Here is a 22,188-nt window from a genome sequence, read left to right on the forward strand (position 1 = left end):
AAACTATTAAAGGAAGCAAATTCTGACGACACTACAGATATAACCTTATTTGATACTCCCCTTCACATCCCAGTTAAGAACGGTGTGAAACAAGGCAACATGGTTTCACCAAAACTCTTCACAGCTTGCCTTGAAATGGTAATGAGGCACATGAATTAGAAGGGTGGAATCAACATCAACGGAGAACAGTTTAACCATCTTGGATTCATGGACTATATTGTGTTGATTGCCAAAAATACTATCAAACTACAGAAAATGCTGCAAGAACTCAACACAAAAAACAGCCAAGTTGGACTGAAAATTAACCACTCCAAAACTAAATTTATGCAGTTTGATACCTTGCCAAAAGCCCAAATAACAATCAAGGGAGAACAAATAGAAGAAGTAGAGCAATATGTCTATTTGGGCCAAGAAATTAAGATGCTCCACGATCAGGATGGTGAACTCTCACAAAGAAAGAAAGCATGTTGGTGTGCATTCAATTCTATCAAGGATGTCCTCAAGGAAAAATCAACAAGGCAACACGTACCAGCCTCTTCAACGGAACAGTACTGCAATGTTGTACGGCAGCAAAACACAGGCACTGACAGAGGAGCAGCAACTGTCTGTCATGGAGAGGGCGATGGAAAGAAGAATTCTGGGAATTTCAATCCACGTCCGAGTCTCCATGAAGTGATCAGACAGCAGAGTGGAGTGCAGGATGTTGTTGTTGAGAGCAGGCATAGTAAAATGCGATGGGCTGGGCATATAGTGAGGCTCACTGACAATCGATGGACTGCAGCTGTCACTAAGTGGTACTCACGGGAACTGAAATGATCACTCGGCCGACCTCCAAAGAGACAGGTAGATCTTATCATGAAAAGACATGGTCACACATGCTGCTAATGTAATGTAATGTGTGGTTTGGTATTTAACTGCATTTCTATTAAACTTTATTTCAGACAAGTTTCTATAGACTTATTTACAGAACATTGTACAATGATCACCTACATTACCAACATATTGAGAAATAAAAATGGATATGTCCATTCTTTCAACGTAGCTTTACTGACATAGATATCAGTAAGTGTTTAACAACAAGTCCTGTAAAAATGATTTAGTGTTCAAAGTAGTATACAAATGCTTTTGACAAAAAATAGTGGGCATGTAGTTTTCATACCTAGTCATGAAAACTATTTATCTTCCAAAGGTTATTTTGATCTGAAGGGATATAACTGCAGGTTTACTGTACCATACAGTTTTTTTCTTGTTCATTTTGATCAGGCAATGTTTGTGTGCTCAGGGAACATCTGCCTTTGTGTGTGTTAAGATTCTCCCTACAGATCTCAGCAACAGCTTTTGTGGTTTGCTTATTTATGCGAAGAGGAGATCTTGAACTAGATTCCATGGGTTCAATAGCTGTTTCCGCTTGGCACTGTTGAGTATCAGCTACCTGCAACATAAACAAAAAAAGTCTCATGCTTTAGTGGTATGGGAGAACCTTGTTAATTACCAGCAGGAAGTGAGAGACCCATTCCAAGCGACTGAATAGCATGAATTAGCAGACACACTCTAAAAGCAAGAATCTTCAATGTTTATATTTATCACTTTTAAAATACAGCAGTGCTATACAGAATGCTTTACAGCAACTACCTATTCCTCACCACGTTCAAGTTTAGAATGGGCATTATGATCCGTGTTTTACAGATGGCAAGTCACATGATATAACAAGGTGTAGGCAAAGCTAAGGAGTAGTACACAGTAGTTCCTTGTCTAGTCTCTTCTTGCTCAATCACTAATCAGCAGAACTGTATTTTGAGATATGTAATTTAAGTTTAATTACTGATATTTCATAATGAATTTGTAAATGCCCTGTAGTTTATTCTGTAAATATAATAGCACTTGAAAAAATTGTTTAGTCCTGAAGCATTTACGCTGGCCTGCAGAGGATATCTTGTCCAATGTATCATGAAATATTCAACAGAATGTCATGTCATTCTAAATGTTTAACATAATCTTCACAATATTTTTGTTGTGCTGTTCAACACTAGCTTTGTAAAACTGCTGAAAAAATTTCACAATATTTATACCTTTTGGTTATCTCAAATTCCAGTCCCCACTGCTATTACAATTTTCCTTGTCTTCCCTGCACTCCCCACCAAATTGACATGATTTTAGCATCAGTTAGCTAAAACTTTAGTAGTTATAAATGTGTGCTTCACGACAATTGAAACCTGAATGCCAAAGCTTTTGATAGTATAGGTAATTGGCCCCAATTCTGATCCCACTTACACTGATGTGGGTCCTGTGTGAGAGATGAGAATCAGGACTTTTTAGACCTAAGAGTTGTAGAGATAGTGTGCCACCTCTGTAATTGTTCCTTCACTCTAACAGTGTTTTTCTAGCAATGGGCAAAGTCTCAGATTGTAGACATGCAGTTTCCAGTGTCTGGTTGAGGCTATCACAATACAAGCATTAAGACAAAGTTCAGTACCAGAACTTCTAAAGAAAGAGATCAGTTTTCATTCCAGTGTCTTCAATAATAAAAAGCAAAGGAAAAAAAATAAGATCAAGTTTGCATAAGGACTGAGAAAAGACTTCAGGGTCTGGCCCTAAAAATGAAAACTCTGGGAAAAGAATATCTCTTTAAACAATTTGTTGAAGTATGATTGTTTTTGTAGAGACTGTTATTTAAAGAATGATTTTGTGTGTTGTTTAAATTGGCTATGTTCACAGCAATGCAACAGCAAAAACAAAATTGTTACCAATATATATTACGGGCGAAGCTAGTAGCATCGCTTATTATTAAGGTTACCTGACTCCTCCCATTACAAGACCCTGTTTTCTGTTGCTTATAAAACTTTACAAACCTTAATTGTTTTGGCTGAAATTTTCCATGCCTTTATGTCTGCCTCATGCTCTTTTTCTTCAGGGGTTGGGGGCAGAGGCAGAATTTCAGCCAAAATGGTTAAACCATTCCCAAGATCAAGGCTAGAGAAATATACATTTTTCTCATATTAAAATATTCTGGCAACTTTTCTTTGAAAAGTTCTAAATGCACCTATGCATTGGAGCAGGGACGTGTAATTTGCAGGGGGTGGCCTTTGTGTCAGAGAATGTGCCTTTTGCCATCCCCATGAAAACCTGCCCGAATTTGGCCAGGTTATAAGCCTTTGAAAAAAATCACAGTTCACAGATGCTCAGTAGAGAGAATTCTTAGATTTTTTAGCAGCTAAAATCTCTGAAGATTTCTCCCTCGCTGAGTATACTTGAATCTCGCACAGCTCTTAGTGTTAACCAAACTGTGCATGAGCTATTCCCCACAGAGTGACTGCACATGTGCCATTTCCCCACAGCTCCTGGATGCGAAAACACAGCACTGTGCCATCCCCACAGAGCAACTGACTATGCTCCAGCCCAGACCTACAGGGGTCAAAGCCAGAGTTTTCCTGCAACTGCTCATCCCAGCTTTTTTGGGCCAGGAACCAGAACTGAGAGCAGGAACCTCTCTCTCCTGTACTCCCAATGACCCCTCCAAGCTGGTGCAGAAGCACAGTGGAGGAGGAAGATACGGGACTCAAGTGCAGAGAGGGCAAAAGGGGGGGGGGGGGGGGAGGTAGGGCAGACTGGGACAAGGATTTTGGCAAGACTGGGACTGGAATTGGGGGGGGAAGGGGGCTAAGGACAGGGAGCTGGTAGGCAAGGCTAGGACTGGAAGGTTGTGAGAGAAAGGAGGGGGAGAAATGTGGAGAAGACACTGAGAGAAGACAGAGCTAAGGGGAGGAGAGGAAAACTGGGACTGGCTGAGCAGAGAGACTGGGACAAGGAGCCTTAATTCTGGCATATCCGAACTTTTGAGTGCTTTTGCGTGTAATCCATATACGCATGCACGCACACACACACACCCTGCTCTAGGCATCCAGGTCTTTCAAGAAATAATCAAATATTTGTGATGAGCATTAAAGTAGGAAGATTTACCTCATTTCCATTTACCAAGTTAACGAGCACTTGGCATGAGATCACAGATTTGATCATACCAACAATTTTAAGTTTACCATTATGCCCAGACCTTTGTTAGGCCAAGCTTTATTCATTGTATTTACATTTATGACCTTGTCTTCAGTATATTCATGGCAGACATACCATGGCATATCTTCAAACTCACTTGGATAGATAAATACATAATGTGGATTTCCCATGCCCTGCATATTTAGATACATTTTTAAGATCAGTTACCTTTTGTGATTTGCTGCCACCAGCTGTCAGTTTAGAGATCTCCGCCAGATTATCTGAACTGCCTTTTTGTAAACTTTGGGCACTTGGTGACAATCTTTGGCTTTGGGCAGCAAGACGGGGACTGGTCCTTAGGTTTAGAGTTGTTCTACGCAAAACATAAGGACTGATTTTCTCAACAGGAATATCAGCAAACCCTGAAAAATAAACAGCTTCAATTAACCACAGTTGATTAAATTACTTTATTGTTCAAATCAATTTGATCTTGCTCATTTCAAGATGGAGATGACAACAGATAATAATATAAGAAAGTAAAATGGCATTTACTCACTGAATAAAATATAATGGGGGAATTATTAGGACTATTTTGTGTTTCCAGAATTTTATATATGAACTCAGGCAAGGGTGTGGATCTCTCCAACAACTCTACTAAAAAGGCAAAAAGAGTTTTCCCCAAGAAAATGTTCCCTTTTTCCTATAAAGGGACACCATTAACTGGAAAATAATTTCCATCTGAAAATGATGTCTTTTCTATTGTTCTAAGTAGAGCTGGCCAGAGGGTGACAATTCTGTTTTGCAACACCTTTCGAGGTTTCAGAATTCATTTTTTTCCTGGATTGGAATGAAAACAAAAGCCTTTCAAATGCTTTCACAAAATGAAATTGTATCAGAAACATCAGGTTTTCAATTTGGGGGCCTTCCTCCCTGCAAGAGTTCACTTTGCACCTCAGAAACCTTCCCAGCGAAAACTTTGTCAGAATCAATACATCTCCGTGAAACATTTCGGCTTTGACAATACAGCACATTTCAATGAAAAAACATTTAGTCAAAAATGTTCAATCAAAAATATTCCCCCTTCCTATCAACCAGAAGGAAGGGGTGTTTTATATTGGGAATGACTGGGCCTGGAATCCCTCTCTTTTTGCCAGAGGACTTTTGCAAAGTTTTTGGAGGAGTCCCAAAGTCAACAAAATTTATCTAGACTGATTTTCAAAACTACAACCTGATGATATTAGGATTCTGGATTTCAGAATTTTTGGCTGTTTTCCTTTTGTCATCAACTACTACAAAACTGTACAGATGGGCAGACATCACACAGACCAAAAGACAAAACCACTAAAAATTACATATACCTACAACAAAAGATACTGTCCCCTTATAGCCTTAATTGTATAATAGGGCTTTTTTAAAAACATATGGGGCTAAACTCAGCTCTGACAAGCAGTTGAGTTTAATGGAGTTATGCAACCTATACCAGGACTGAATTTGGCCAGTGATATCCAAGTTTTTACAATGCTTCCAGGTCACACATATGACAACACGATTATTTAGATAAGCATGCACGCACACACTCCCCACAAATGTGGACAGTTCTCCTCTAAAGTAGTAACAATTACCTTTTTTCACCACCTCTGGGAGTCCGTCTGGCTCATACTCAGTATTCTCATGGGTCAGTGAATGTTGGTAGAATGCTCCCTTTTTCATTTTTTTAGATAAGGTCTCTGGTATAGGGGATTTTGGTTCCCCATCATCTTTCTTGGTTTTTTGGCATCTTTGTCTTTTACCTGAAAGCTTAGTAGGGTCTTCATCTGACCTCTTCTCTGTAACTGACTGATTGTTCAGTGTTACTGGATTATCTGAATTTTGTGAAGGAGAATTAACAGCATTTGCTGGTTGTTTCAGCTGAGCACTCAGCAGAGAGACCTGCGTTTTTAACATCTCATTTTCTTCCTCTAGTTTATAGTTCTTAATAATCAGAGTGCAGTACTTCTCCAGGTTCTCTTCTGCTTCCTTGGTTTTCTCTTCTAAAGATTCTTTTAGTTCTTCCAGCTTCAACCTCATTTCTTCTGCACTGGCAACCTCATCAGCACCTGACCAAAGGAAAGAGTCATTACCTGTACAAATAACTTTAAGGAGACTCTGGAAAGATGAGTTTACAATGCAATGATCTCAATCATTCATTTGTTAATTAAGTACATAAGGTGTGTCCTTGTGCAACCACAATAAACTATACCAAATAAAACAAAACAGACATCATGTAAAGGTTACTTTACAGAAGAGATCTCCGTTGATATCATATTTACTGTAAGGATGCCATGTACCCCAATTCTTTGGAATCTGTTCCTGACACACAATGCATGGGCAACATTAATTCTGGCATTTCCTAACTTTTAAGTGCTTAACATTACCACCTTACCATTATTTTAACAGTTTTTGTTTATATAATTGAATATAGCTTACCTCAGAAATATGGATCCCTTTTTATACCACTAGTGATTCTGCTTATTGGACACTCATGAATATTTGCTAGCCTAACTTACCCTAGATAATGGCAGTCAAGTTGTAGTATTTTACACATTGTGGTAATCACTTTAAATTGTTGTCCTATTTAGCTCTGTACTTAGTCCCTGACAACTCTTGAAATGATTGAAACTTGTGATCAATAAAACCCCTATGTATGTGTCTTAAAAAACATTATTTGTTCAAATTAATAAACTCCAGCACTTCCTGGTCCCAGAAAGCTGCAACTAGTACCAGGCTGATGATATTTAGAAAATGGAGGTACTATCTGAAGCATAACACTTTAAGAGCTGCTCCTCTCTCACTGTGTACAATCCAGGAGGACACCAAAAGCTGTTGGGAAGGACATATGTATAAACTCTAAAAGATGTAAATTTTTCCGTGGTGGATGCTGAACTATCAGCCATCTACACCCAGAATGTGAATTTTCTTTGTTGTTATGGTCAGCAACGGAAAGAACAGACACACTCCAACATTTTACATTCTGTCAGTAGTAAATGTCTCAAACAAAGCATTGTAAGAAAGTTACACACCACACTCTACTGTTGTTTAAAAAAATAGGCTCCCTTTCATCCTAAGGTCATTTTCGATTTCAAAACATAGATGTTGGAAATTTATATTCATAACATATAAGAAGACTCTGAAATTTGAGGAGACAGATCTTGGGCCAGATTCTCAGCTGGTGTGAATGGCATAGCTTCAGAAGCTATACTGATTTACACCAGCTGAGGATCTGGCCCCTCATCTGAATCAAATGTAATAATGGATGTTTTGAAAACATGTTTTATAAATGAATGCATTAAGGCTAGAAACAGGATCATGATTAAGGCTGTGTTTTAGCCATGAGTATTTTAAGTAAAACTCACGGACAGGTCACAGGCAATAAACAAAAAGTCAGGTCCCCGTGACCTGTCTATGACTTTTACTAAAAATACCCATGACTAAATCTCACCTACTGGGAGGGGGGGTGCTCCTGAAGACTGCTGCAGGGGGGGAGGACAGAGCAGGGTGATGCTGCTGCGGGGGGGGAGGGGGAGGCAGGGGTGTGGCCAGGGGCCCCGCCACTGCTGGTCCCAGACTGCTGCTCCAGGGCGGCGCAAGGGACCAGCTGCCTGGGGCTGCCAGAGCAGTGGCTGGTGATGTTGGCTCCTGGGCTTCCCCAGCTGTTGGGGTGGTCCTGGGGTCAGCTGCACCAGCGCTGCAAAATTCACAGAGGTCACGGAAACTGTGACTTTCGTGAATGATTTGCAGCCTTAATTATGATTCACTTATAATGACATTCTAGTATAGCATTTCCTTATTAAACTACCACATACTTGGCTTTTGTTTCTTTAATAGAGCACCATGTTCAGCAATTTGTTTCTGCAACATTTCTTTTTCCTGCTTTAGCTGTTTACAGGATTTCATCCATATCTCCATTTTACTACAAGCAAATTCATTTTGCTTCTTCAGTTGAACTATACACTTCAGATTGTCCACCTATAAAATAAAAATATTATTTTTAGTTGCTAATCGGAAACTCCATTCTTCTGTCTAAGCATTATATGCTCACTAATGACATCTCATCTGCCAGTAAAAGTTCAGTGCAACTAAAAAACCAGACAAAAGTTATAATATGAATTTGTACAGTAGCGTTCACTTAGTAATATACAATTGAATTATAGGTTTCAGAGTAGCAGCCGTGTTAGTCTGTATTCGCAAAAAGAAAAGGAGTATTTGTGGCACCTTAGAGAGTAACAGATTTATTTGAGCATAAGCTTTCGTGAGCTACAGCTCACTTCATCGGATGCATTCAGTGGAAAATACAGCTTATGCTCAAATAAATCTGTTAGTCTCTAAGGTGCCACAAGTACTTCTTTTCTTTTAATTGAATTATAGCAGCTTCTAATTCCAACAGAGAAACATTAAAGCCATGTTTATTGGAAAGCTACGCGTGTAGATTTCCTTGATAGAGAAATAATAATTAAATATAATATTTGAAATAAACAAATGACAAAACCCAGCTGAAAAGCACATGGTCCAGGCAGGTTTGTCTACCCTATGTGCATTGGAATGCCAAAATAAATGGATGGTGGATATCTAGCAGCCTTATAAAACACACCTCAGGATACGTAAATATCAAGCACAGTGCTCCATTAGCTGGGCATGGAGTGAGTAGTGTAACTCAGTGCCTGCTTGCCACAATATCGGCTCCACAGTGTGCTACATGAGTGCTTTTTGATGTGTTTATTTCTGAAGTGAGAGCACAGAACTACAGTCCATCATTCACCACAAATGGAAGTAGAAAAAGACTGCACACTAGAAAATGCAGAGGGAATTGATAAGAAAAAATTCAGCTAGATGGACAGGTTTAAAAACTTTGCCCCTTCTGATTAGCAGTAAACACCCAACCTATGTGCATTACAGGTAAAACTTCATACAGTCATTATCAGATTTTTTTTTTTTGCAATGACGTGGAATTGTTCACACTTCTATCTAAATTATTAGCAAAAATAGTGCTGTCATAAGCAGAATCACTAAATGATTTAGATGGAAATTCTGCATACATCAGGCCTGATATGCTCGCACAAAGTGAGTGTGACATAATGAAACACTAATACTTAAGGTAGTAGCAGCATCTATTATCAGACTGATTTAAAGACAATAGGGGCATGTCTACACTGGAAAGTTTCATAAGGTATTAATTAATGTGTTAATTAACATGATGTTACAACATGCAGTGTCGACACTGCACTGTTATGTTTACTATCACATCAGTCAGTTATGGTTAACCTTGGGGCAGAGTGAAAAGACATGTTTAAACACGGTGTAATTTTCAAGTACAGACCCTGGCAAATAAGGTATTATCTTCATTTTAGTTGGTGAAATTAAGGCAGAGTCAAAGCCAGAGGTCAGCTCAGGAGCTCTTTACTTCCAGTTCTGTGCTTATACCATTATACTATGCCTCTTTCTAGATACTACATTGCAATTTAGTTCGAAAGTCAAAAATTAAACAGCTTATAGGGAAAATACATACCTTAATTTTCTTAAGTTCTTCTATTGTCTGGTTAGCATCTTTCAGAGAATTATTTAATTCCTCTTTACTTGACTTCAAGAGCTCCATTTCCAACTTTTCTTGACTCAGACACTGCTCCAATGAATTCAATTTCTCTTGACAGGCCTGAATTTCTACTTCATTCTATAGGCAAATAAATAGATAACAAGTACAATTTTTAAAAGGCCCCCTACAAAATACTACACAGAAAATGTACTTATTGTCTGCGGAAGCTTTGCAGTAAGCTTGCATAATATAAATGTTTATTTTGAATTTAAAATGGGAAAGACCAATTTGCTTTGTGTGTAAAACTGGAAGAATTCTACAATATTTTAAAAAGAATAGTTTACTAGAATTCTTGTTTAAAAACAAACAAACAACGTTTTTAATTCATAGGAATGAAAAGAATAAAAAGACACAAATAATTTCAAATGGGTTATTTATTACATGAACTAGGGCACTGAGCATCTGAAAAGCTTCCAGGTACACATTTTTGCAGATAAGCAGACAACTCTTTCAAAAGGAGGAAGGAGGACTTTTTAATGACTATTGAGTAAATATATATTCTGAAGTGTTCTTAAGCCTTGTATTTTTCAGTACAATTTGTAAAGTATAACTATTTTGAAAAATCTATAGAACTAAGTTACAGTAACATTCAGTGTGACTTAAGCTCACAAAAGCCAAACATTACACTTAAAGATGAGAAGAGATCCTTAAACAAATCAAAGTGTTGTACAACACGGGCAGATCTAACAGATCATGCTTTTTCCTGTTTTCATAGCTAGCTTTTCTGTATGGGATCTATGTGGGCTCTCTGTAAGAGCAAACAGTTAAAAGTTGTGTTAGCATTCCTACTAAAAGCCTCCAATTCTTGCATTACTAAGCTAAATGTAGAAATACTACTCCTCAAGGTTCTCCCTTCTATTTGCTCTCACTTCTCCAGCTGCCTCTCAAATCTTCTGCTTGGATGCCACACAGGCTCCAGCTCAGTCTCTTCAAATCTGAAGTTCTTGGGTCAGATTCTACTGCCCTGCACCTTGTGTTGTCATTTACCCCACTGCAAAGTTACATTACACTGGTGTAGATGACTACCACACAATGCAGCACACAGAGAATCTGGCCCTTTATATCTTTGCTATTAATTAATTTCCACCACATTCCACCTCTATCACCTCTGATACAATGAGACACCTACTTCACAGGGATGTTTTGTGGCTTAAATAATTGTTTGTGAAACAATGAAATCCTAGGATAGAAGGACTAGTATTATTACACCGCTATCCTGTCACCTTCAACTCTTTTCTCTCCCTCATATTCAGTCTCTTCATTCTCAAATCCTGCCACGTCCTCCTTTTAATCACAATTGACTCTTTCCTCACAATCCCCAATGCTGTAACCTTTGTCTTTACCTAGATTACCATAATATTAGACCCACTCTAACAAGCCCTTCCTCCCTGGAGTAGTCCCAGTGAAGATGTGTGAACACAGCATTCAAAGTATTAAGTTTATGACAGGCTATACACATTCATTTTTCCCCATAGTAATTATCGGAAGTAAGTGCTTTGAAATACTATAGCAAAGACAACCTCTTTCTAGGGGATATTATATACACATAAGTTGTTTGCTGAATATTCAAATCTTCCTTAAGATCCCCCGTGCCCTTTTCTTGTTTGCTTTACCTTTCTGTTTGCTTCTGCCAGAAGAGCCTGATGATTTTTCTCCACCTGAAGAAGTCTGCTTTGATATTCGGATATTTCTCTTTTCATTTCTCTCTTTTTTTCCTCCAGCTCTTTCTGAACCCCATCCAAACTCTTATTTGGTTCATTTTTTTCTGAAGTAGTTGGATCCAGTTGAATCTACAAACAAAAGTTGCTCAGTCTTTGGTAATTACATTTTTATAGATTGGGAAATAGCTTACATATTAGACAATTTGGCTTTGCATCTGGAAAAATCTTATAATGTCAAAAACTGACAAGGTAAGAGAAAACTATTTAACGGCTGTATAAGTACAGTACTGTAGTCCCAGACTCAAACTTTTTAAACACAAAACAGTAGCATACAAGATTACAGAGAAGATGGGCCTCTCTGTCATTTACAAAGGCATTTTAGCTCTGGGTTGTACAAGAAGCTTCATCCCACAAATGATGTTAGCATTAAAGCCAAAGCTAACTTCACAACATATACAGCAGTTGTTCCTACTGAGAGTGTTCTGAGAGGTTCAGGGTCATTAGTCTCACCATGACAAAGATGTTGCAACAACCTGAAGTATTTAAGCTGTCTATTTTTGTGACTATTCTGTGGACATATTAGGATATAGAGAGTTAATTCTGGGTCTGATTCCTAAAAGTCACACTGAAATTCATGGCAAAACATTTATTGACATCCAGGAACAGGCCCATAGCCATGTAGTTTTGCACACGGTTTCTGCAGCTAACATGCCTATTTAAATTAGAAGCAATGATTATATAAACGAAAGCAAGGCTGCACTTCATATGATTTGTAAGACATCAAACGTGGAGAATGAAATATGAGCACTTTAGAATAAGAGGCTTAAATATGAACCTAGATTTTATCTACCCTAGAGAGCTGTCAAAAAGTTTATTTTTAAAAAATAAGTACTTGAGAAACATTATACTAGTTATCAAATTGATCTCAGATACTCTGCTGATGGAAGACATATAAATGCCTGAAATAGAGAAGAGCCCTTTGTCAGAGCAGCCTTTCCAGGATGACATCCTGAGGCCTCCCATTTCCAGTGAAACAGTTTTCAAATACAAAGTATGAAGGAAAGGGAAAGAACAGTGAGCTCATCTTCATTCTGTATTAGAGGAGAATATTAACAGAGTATTAAATTTCCTAAAATGTTGGAGCCAGAACCTCAGTTGCTTTAAACTGGCAGAGATCCATGGACTTCAATGAAGATACACAGATTTACACCAGCTGAGCATCTGGCCCTCAAACTTGGAAAAGTCAATTCCTCATACAGTAACGAACTTGGCTGTTTTCCCTCTGTTCCTGAAGATTATTCAGCTTTCTGACTGCTTTTTCCCCAGACTACCTTTACTCCCCTCCCTTGCCCCCCAATGTTAATTTCATTGTCCTTTCTCCTCTTCCCTTCTCAGGGAAGAGAAAGATTCTGGCATTACACTTGCTCTTCCTCACGCTCTCTCTCCTGTTTCTCTAGCTCCGAGTCATCTCTCCACACCCTAGTGGCAGTCTCCAGCTCTATAACCCTCCCGGAATACCTTGATCCAGGATACATTTTAAAAGGGCCATTTGTTAAATAGGCAATAAGAATCTGATTCAAAGCCCAGTGAAGTCAATAGGAGTCTTCCCATCGACTTCCATGGACTCTGACTTGCGCCCTAAAGCTGCCAACGGTACCACATATACAAAAACCCTAAATACAAAACACACACAGCTTTCAGTAGGTCTGTGGGTATAGGCAAACAAACACCTACATTGCATACACATTACCTGGTAAGTGAATGCCTATCTGTTAGTGCATACACCCAAATCTTTGTAGACTTGCAAGTGCACACATACAATCTTATGGCTTTTCTACATTGAGGAATTAATTCGGATTATGGTAGGGTATGAATTTATAGTGGCATAGTTATTCCTGATTAACTCCCTGCAAGGATGGTCTTATTCCAGAGTAAAAGTATCCACATAGGGAGTTAATCACAAATAGCTATTATAGAACAACTCCCTGTGAGACAAACATTCACTGAAAATCAGACCTATTGTTTCCACAGCACCACAAATTTTTGTCAGTGATTACTGTACAACCCTCAGTTTAAACTCGTCTGGACTTTAATTTGTCAAGGAAGCAGTCAGCCCAGAGGACTTTCTATCTCCATTCTTACAAAGACGACTGTACAATAGCTTAAATTGAATTACCTTTTCAACAAGAGCATTTTTTTCAGACAGCGTGGACTCCAGCTCCTTCTCAAGATCTTTATGAGATGCTTTTAGATTTTCTAGGATAGTCTGCAAAATTTCATTATTAGATAGATGTTGAACCTTCTGCTTCAATTCAGCTATCAAATTCTGCAGCCCTTCTTTTTCCTGCTTCCAGCATTCACGTTCACTTTCCGCATGTGACAGCTGTACAGAAAGCTGCTCTACATCTTTAATCTTCTTTTGTAGCGCACCATTTTCTTGGATCTTCTCATCCAGGGTTTGTTTACAGTCTGCAAGTTCCTGTACAAATGCTTCCAGTGATTGTTCTAGTTTGGTACTGATGTTTCTTACTTCCTGAAGTTCCAGTAATAGTTGTGTTTTATCATGTTCAAGACAACCCACTTGATAAATTAAGTCTTGTTCTTTTGCCTTACAAATTTCTAGCTCATTGAAAGAAAGCTTTATTTCCTCACTTGCATTTTTCAGCTGAGATTTTATCAATACCGTGACATTTTCAGACTCTTCTTTAATTTGCATATTTTCTTTCTCCTTTTCTTCCAGCAGTCTTACAATGTTAGAGTTAGAAGATTCTAATTCAGATATCTTTTCTTGCTTTTCTTGTAGTTCTTTAGTCAAACCTTCTTTTTCTGACCTGAAGGCATTGACTGCTAATTCTAAACTTTTCAACCTTTCAGCCATCTCTTCCATCTCAATTTTTAATGTTTCTGTCTCTGTGTTAGCAGTCTCTGCCTGAAGAATTGCATCTTCTAGATTTTCTTCTGACATCTGCAATTCTCTTTCAAGCTTCTCAGTTTTGTCCAGAAGAAAGTCTGCTTTCCGTTCACTCTCTTTCAGTTTTTCAACTGTGTGGCGCCTCTTCTTCTCATCAGATTCTATTTTCATTTTCAACTTCTCAATTCCATATCGCAGTTGATCCACCTCTTCTTGTGTTGAGTTCAGTCTAGCAGCAAGTTCTCCTTTTTCAATTAATGAGCCTTCCAAAGTTTTGGAAAGCTTAGAGTTTTCCATTTCTGATTCACTTAACTTAGTCTGCAACATTTCAGGCTCCCCTAGAATCATTTTTTTTTCCTCCTCCAGATCCTGCATTTGGTTTTGCAACTTTTCTTTTTCTAATGTGAGAACCTCTGCATCCTTTTCCACATTCTGCAATTGCTGCACAAGATAGTCTTTTTCCCTTGATAACTGATCTACATCAGATTTTGTGGTCTGAAGCAGTTTGGTTTGTGTCTTAGCTTCAGCCTCTAATATCCTGATAAATTCAGTAGCATCCACTTTATTTGACTCTAGCTCTTTTATTTTCTCCTGCAGTGTTTGATACAATTGATCCAACTCCTCTTTGTTCTCTGACAAAATGCTCAGTTCTTGACTGAGTTGGTTTCTCTCCCTTGTGATTACAGCAAGTTGCTCTTGAAGAGTTGAAATAGTTTTCAGTTTATTTTCACTGTCTTTTTCTAACTGCTGATTTTTTCTCTGAAGTTCCTCTATGTCACCTTCTATGGACAGGGCATGGTTCTGAATGTTCTCTTTCTCAGATTTTGTTCTCCTCAATTCGTTTTCAGACTGAAGGAACTTCTCATGCCAGTCTCCTTTGGTCATTTCTAAGTCCTCCAGCATGTCTGTTACATCAGATAATCTAACTTTGTACACGTCCACGTCAGACTTTGCCTTGTCAAGTTCTTTTTCTAGAATCATAACTTTATAAGCTATCTGGTGCTTATCAAAAGAAACAGATTCAAATTTCTCATTTAAGTCCGAGTTTTCTTTTTTAAGTACTAGAACTGTTTTTTCTAGTTCTGCATAAGCAGTTACCTTTGCAGTTAGTTCTGTATGCTGCAAATCCAACCTTGAGTTTAATTCTTTGATTTCCATTAGCAGAGCATCAACCTTTTTATTGCTTTCTTCTATGCCATGGAGCAGCTTCAGGTTTTCACTAGATGTCTGCTTTATCTGTAGCTGAAGAGTTTCAATTGTTACCTGATTTTCCAAGAAATCCAGAGGTGTTAGAGATATGTTGTGATTGGAAAATGATGATTCACTGTGGCAGTCTGTCTTTTTCTCCAATGTATTTCTATATTCAGTCTCAGAGATCAGTTTTGCTGGACATTCTTCTGCAGATCTTGCTTCCGTGACCTCAGCTACATTTTCACATTCAGAGTTCTTTTCTATAGTAATTTGTTCACATAGTCTTATCTCAGGTTTCTCTCGCTTGGGTGCCAAGTTTTCATTAGGCAAACTATGCACTTGCAACGGATGCTCGCCATTATTTTCTTGTTCATTAGGAGAAGTCTGCAATTGGTAAAAATCAATGAAAAACAAGAGTGAGTCTACAAAGAACACAGAGAAATTTCTTACCTGGTAATTTTCCGCTAGCAACTTCTCTTGTTCCGAACAAATTGGTAATGCAACTCACCTGTGCAATTTGATCCAGTATTGTTGCTGGAGGCTACAGGATTAAGCCTCACCCTTCAACTCAGGCCATTACAAGAGTTATTCCAAAGCTATAGGAAAACTCTCGCAAACTATTACTAACCTTAAGACAACCTGAAATTATAATAACTAATGTTAAGATGATTATATATTTAAATCTCCCTTTAGAAAAAATATTCCAATTTTCTATAAATTGTGTCATGTTCATTTATCAGATAAGGACAGTGGGCTGAATGAAGAGATGCTACTAGTTGAAAGAAAATGATCAGGTAAGAAATTTCTAGGGCTGTCGATTAATCGCAATTAACTCACACGATTAAATTTAAAAAATTAATCACGATCAATCACAGTTTTAATTGCACTGTTAAACAATAGAACACCAATTGAAATGTATTAAATATTTTTGGATGTTTTTCTACATTTTCAAATATATTGATTTCAATTACAACACAGAATACAAAGTGTACAGTGCTCACTTTACATTATTTTATTACAAATATTTGCACTGTATAAATGATAAACAAAAGAAATAGTATTTTTCAGTTACCTCATACAAGTATCGTAATGCAATCTCTTTATCATGAAGTGCAACTAACAAATGTAGATTTTTTTTTGTTACATAGCTGCACTCAAAAACAAAACAATGTAAAACTTTAGAACCTACAAGTCCACTCAGTCCTACTTCTTGTTCAGCCAATGGCTTACACAAACAAGTTTGTTTACATTTACGGGAGGTACTGCTGCCTGCTTCTTATTTACAATGTCACCTGAAAGTGAAAACAGGTGTTTGTGTGGCACTTTTGTAGCCGGCCTTGCACGGTATTTATGTGCCAGATATGCTAAACATTTGTGTGCCCCTTCATGCTTCAGCCACCTGTAGCGGGGTGGTCACCTGCTCCTGCCCTTAGGGGCTTAAAACAGTCCAGGAGAGGGTTGTGGCTGGGGGCAAGCAGCTCCTGGGCTGATTGGGGAAGCAGCCTCAGTTGTGGCCATGCCCCAATCAGAGTTCAGCTGGCCCTCATAAGAGGGCAGTGGGCTAGGAGCTTGCTCTCTCTGCCTTTAGAGGGAGAAGGGCCTGGCTGCTGGGGAGCATACCTATGTACCTAAGGTGGAGCAGGGCTGGGGGAAGGCCAGAGGAGCTGGGGAGCTCCGGCCTGGAAACCCCCCAGGCTGTGGCCTAGTATAAGGCCGAATAGGTACTGGGGTTGCAGGGGACAGCCCAAGGGTAGGCAGAGGCAGCAGGTCCAAACTCCCCCTTGCCTGTGATGAGTGGTTTGTACACTGCAGTCTGCCCCAGTGTGTGGGGGCTAGATGGTGATTAGCAGTAGCCAAAGACTGAGGCGAGGTAGGGATAGTGGGTGGGGGTTCCCTGGGGAGGGGAGACACAGAGACTGTGGGGGTACTGTTAGGGGGCAGCACCCTGGGTAAAAGGGGCACCGGGGTCCAAGATGGACACGGGGGCCAGTGGCACGTGGGACAACGGCCTGCAGAGGGCGCTCCAGAGGCTGGAAGAGCTAATTCCCTGAGAGACCAGCAGGAGGTGCCGCAGGGGTGAGTCTCGCTCTGTGACATCACTATTCTGGAGGACATGCTTCCACGCTGATGATGTTTGTTAAAAATATAGTGCATTAATTAAATTTGTGACTGAACATCTTGGGGAAGAATTGTATGTCCCCTGCTCTGTTTTAGCCACATTCTGCCATATATTTCTTGTTATAGCAGTCTCGGATGATGACCCAGCACATGTTGTTCGATTTACGAACACTGTCACTGCAGATTTGACAAAAATGAAATGAAGGTACCAATGTGAGATTTCTAAAAATAGCTACAGCACTTGACCCAAGGTTTAAGAATATGAAATGCTGTCCAAAATCTGAGAGAGACGAGGTGTGGAGCATGCTTTCAGAAGTCTTAAAAGAGCAACACTATGATGCGGAAACTACAGCACCCGAACCACCAAAAAAGAAAATCAACCTTCTACTGGTGGCATCTGACTCAGAGGATGAAAATGAATATGCGTCGGATCATTATTGAGCAGAACCTATCATCAGCATAGATGCATGTCCTTTGGAATGGTGGTTGAAGCATGAAGGGAGATATGAATCTTCAGCGCATCTGGTACGTAAATACCTTGCAACGCTGGCTACAACAGTGCCATGCAAATGCCTGTTTTCACTTTCACGTGACATTGTAAACAAGAAGTGGGCAGCATTATCTCCTGCAAATGTAAACAAACTTCTTTCTCTGAGTGACTGGCTGAACAAGAAGTAGGACTGGGTGAACTTGTAGGCTCTAAAGTTCGACATTGTTTTGTTTTTGAATGCAGTCTTTTGTACATAATTCTACATTTTTAAGTTCAACTTTCATGATAAAGAGAGTTCTATTATTAAGCACTATTATTAACAGTGTGATTAATTTTTTTAATCGCTTGACAAGCCCTTGAAATTTCTCATTATGCTGAAGAACTTCTCTTCATTCATCACAAATGGGAAATAGCAAGCAGTCAGGATATGCTTCTACGGGCACAAAGCTCTAAAAATTTAGAGCAGGTTGCACAGCGGAGCCAAGAGGCCAGTGAAGAGGCTTGGCAACATGTGACCTCCAGAAGAAGAAGGAGGGATGTCCGGGTTTCAGCAACGCAGACACAGGTAACTAACCGCTTTCATGTTCTCTCCACAGGTACTAATGCGGAGAGTGGACCAGATGATACGTCTGAGGGAAGGGAGCAGAAGGAGACTCCGCTGGTTGGAAGGCATGAGATGCACTGTCCTGAGATGGGGGGTTCCACGACCACCACTCCCAAGAGAAGGAGGCGGGTGGTGGTGGTCGGGGACTCTCTCCTCCGGGGGACTGAGTCATCTATCTGCCGCCCTGACCGGGAAAACCGAGAAGTCTGCTGCTTGCCAGGGGCTAAGATTCGTGATGTGACGGAGAGACTGCCGAGACTCATCAAGCCCTCGGATCGCTACCCCTTGCTGCTTCTCCACGTGGGCACCAATGATACTGCCAAGAATGACCTTGAGCGGATCACTGCGGACTACGTGGCTCTGGGAAGAAGGATAAAGGAGTTTGAGGCACAAGTGGTGTTCTCGTCCATCCTCCCCGTGGAAGGAAAAGGACGGGGCAGGGACCGTCGGATCGTGGAAGTCAACGAATGGCTACGCAGGTGGTGTCGGAGAGAAGGCTTTGGATTCTTTGACCATGGGATGGTGTTCCATGAAGGAGGAGTGCTGGGCAGAGATGGGCTCCATCTTACGAAGAGAGGGAAGAGCATCTTTGCGAGCAGGCTGGCTAACCTAGTGAGGAGGGCTTTAAACTAGGTTCACCGGGGGAAGGAGACCAAAGCCCTGAGGTAAGTGGGAAAGCGGGATACCGGGAGGAAACACAGGCAGGAACGTCTGTGAGGCGCGGCTCCTGCCTCATACTGAGAAGGAGGGGCGATCCGCAGGTTATCTCAAGTGCTTGTATACAAATGCACAAAGCCTTGGAAACAAGCAGGGAGAACTGGAGGTCCTGGTGATGTCAAGGAGTTATGATGTCATTGGAATAACAGAGACTTGGTGGGATAACTCACATGACTGGAGTACTGTCATGGATGGTTATAAACTGTTCAGGAAGGACAGGCAGGGCAGAAAAGGTGGTGGAGTAGCACTGTATGTAAGGGAGCAGTATGACTGCTCAGAGCTCCGGTATGAAACTGCAGAAAAACCTGAGTGTCTATGAATTAAGTTTAGAAATGTGAGCAACAAGAGTGATGTAGTGGTGGGAGTCTGCTATAGACCACCGGACCAGGGGGATGAGGTGGATGAGGCTTTCTTCCGGCAACTCGCAGAAGCTACTAGATCGCACGCCCTGGTTCTCATGGGTGACTTTAATTTTCCTGATATTTGCTGGGAGAGCAATACAGCGGTGCATAGACAATCCAGGAAGTTTTTGGAAAGCATAGGGGACAATTTCCTGGTGCAAGTGCTAGACGAGCCAACTAGGGGGGGAGCTTTTCTTGACCTGCTGCTCACAAACAGGGAAGAATTAGTGGGGGAAGCAAAAGTGGACGGGAATCTGGGAGGCAGTGACCATGAGTTGGTTGAGTTCAGGATCCTGACGCAGGGAAGAAAGGTAAGCAGCAGGATACGGACCCTGGACTTCAGGAAAGCAGACTTCGACTCCCTCAGGGAGCGGATGGGTAGGATCCCCTAGGGGACTAACATGAAGGGGAAAGGAGTCCAGGAGAGCTGGCTGTATTTCAAGGAATCCCTGTTGAGGTTACAGGGACAAACCATCCCGATGAGTCGAAAGAATAGTAAATATGGCAGGCGACCAGCTTGGTTAACGGTGAAATCCTAGCGGATCTTAAACATAAAAAAGAAGCTTACAAGAAGTGGAAGGTTGGACATATGACCAGGGAAGAGTATAAAAATATTGCTCGGGCATGTAGGAATGAAATCAGGAGGGCCAAATCGCACCTGGAGCTGCAGCTAGCAAGAGATGTCAAGAGTAACAAGAAGGGTTTCTTCAGGTATGTTGGCAACAAGAAGAAAGCCAAGGAAAGTGTGGGCCCCTTACTGAATGAGGGAGGCAACCTAGTGACAGAGGATGTGGAAAAAGCTAATGTGCTCAATGCTTTTTTTGCCTCTGTCTTCACTAACAAGGACAGCTCCCAGACTGCTGCGCTGGGCATCACAACAGGGGGAGTAGATAGCCAGCCCTCTGTGGAGAAAGAGGTGGTTAGGGACTATTTAGAAAAGCTGGACGTGCACAAGTCTATGGGGCCGGACGAGTTGCATCCGAGAGTGCTAAAGGAATTGGCGGATGTGATTGCAGAGCCATTGGCCATTATCTTTGAAAACTCGTGGCGAACGGGGGAAGTCCCAGATGACTGGAAAAAGGCTAATGTAGTGCCAATCTTTAAAAAAGGGAAGAAGGAGGATCCTGGGAACTACAGGCCAGTCAGCCTCACCTCAGTCCCCGGAAAAATCATGGAGCAGGTCCTCAAGGAATCAATCCTGAAGCACTTACACGAGAGGAAAGTGATCAGGAACAGTCAGCATGGATTCACCAAGGGTAGGTCATGCCTGACTAATCTAATAGCCTTCTATGATGAGATTACTGATTCTGTGGATGAAGGGAAAGCAGTGGATGTATTGTTTCTTGACTTTAGCAAAGCTTTTGACACGGTCTCCCACAGTATTCTTGCCAGCAAGTTAAAGAAGTATGGGCTGGATGACTGGACTATAAGGTGGATAGAAAGCTGGCTAGATTGTCGGGCTCAACGGGTAGTGATCAATGGCTCCATGTCTAGTTGGCAGCCGGTGTCAAGTGGAGTGCCCCAGGGGTTGGTCCTGGGGCCGGTTTTGTTTAATATCTTCATAAATGATCTGGAGGATGGTGTGGATTGCACTCTCAGCAAATTTGCGGATGATACTAAACTGGGAGGAGTGGTAGATACGCTGGAGGGCAGGGATAGGATACAGAGGGACCTAGACAAATTGGAGGATTGGGCCAAAAGAAAGCTGATGCGGTTCAATAAGGATAAGTGCAGGGTCCTGCACTTAGGACGGAAGAATCCAATGCACAGCTACAGACTAGGGACCGAATGGCTAGTCAGCAGTTCTGCGGAAAAGGACCTAGGGGTTACAGTGGATGAGAAGCTGGATATGAGTCAGCAGTGTGCCCTTGTTGCCAAGAAGGCCAATGGCATTTTGGGATGTATAAGTAGGGGCATAGCGAGCAGATCGAGGGACGTGATCGTTCCCCTCTATTCGACATTGGTGAGGCCTCATCTGGAGTACTGTGTCCAGTTTTGGGCCCCACACTACAAGAAGGACGTGGATAAATTGGAGAGAGTCCAGCGAAGGGCAACAAAAATGATTAGGGGTCTGGAACACATGACTTATGAGGAGAGGCTGAGGGAACTGGGATTGTTTAGTCTGCGGAAGACAAGAATGAGGGGGGATTTGATAGCTGCTTTCAACTACCTGAGAGGTGGTTCCAGAGAGGATGGTTCTAGACTATTCTCAGTGGTAGAAGAGGACAGGAAAAGGAGTAATGGTCTCAAGTTGCAGTGGGGGAGGTTTAGGTTGGATATTAGGAAAAACTTTTTCACTAAGAGGGTGGTGAAACACTGGAATGCGTTACCTAGGGAGGTGGTAGAATCTCCTTCCTTGGAAGTTTTTAAGGTCAGGCTTGACAAAGCCTTGGCTGGGATGATTTGATTGGGGATTGGTCCTGCTTTGAGCAGGGGGTTGGACTAGATGACCTCCTGAGGTCCCTTCCAACCCTGATGTTCT

The 22,188-nt window shown here is 40.9% G+C and overlaps 1 protein-coding gene across 2 annotated transcripts in view; it reads right to left on the reverse strand.

The window, feature by feature from the left end:
* Window positions 1-301: 301 nt before the first annotated feature.
* CENPF (centromere protein F) overlaps window positions 302-22,188 on the reverse strand; it is a 76,185-nt gene continuing 54,298 nt past the window's right edge. For both annotated transcript variants that reach the window (XM_037895726.2, XM_037895725.2), the window contains 7 exons: window positions 13,451-15,760; window positions 11,227-11,403; window positions 9,530-9,691; window positions 7,830-7,992; window positions 5,610-6,083; window positions 4,216-4,409; window positions 302-1,432 (listed from right to left, as the gene is read on the reverse strand). In XM_037895726.2, the coding sequence (XP_037751654.1) occupies window positions 1,223-1,432; window positions 4,216-4,409; window positions 5,610-6,083; window positions 7,830-7,992; window positions 9,530-9,691; window positions 11,227-11,403; window positions 13,451-15,760 (3,690 nt within the window). In that variant the 3' untranslated portion in view covers window positions 302-1,222. The remainder of the gene's footprint in view (window positions 1,433-4,215; window positions 4,410-5,609; window positions 6,084-7,829; window positions 7,993-9,529; window positions 9,692-11,226; window positions 11,404-13,450; window positions 15,761-22,188) is intronic.

Source organism: Chelonia mydas, chromosome 3, assembly GCF_015237465.2.
Source record: "Chelonia mydas isolate rCheMyd1 chromosome 3, rCheMyd1.pri.v2, whole genome shotgun sequence".
Taxonomy (NCBI): domain Eukaryota; kingdom Metazoa; phylum Chordata; order Testudines; family Cheloniidae; genus Chelonia; species Chelonia mydas.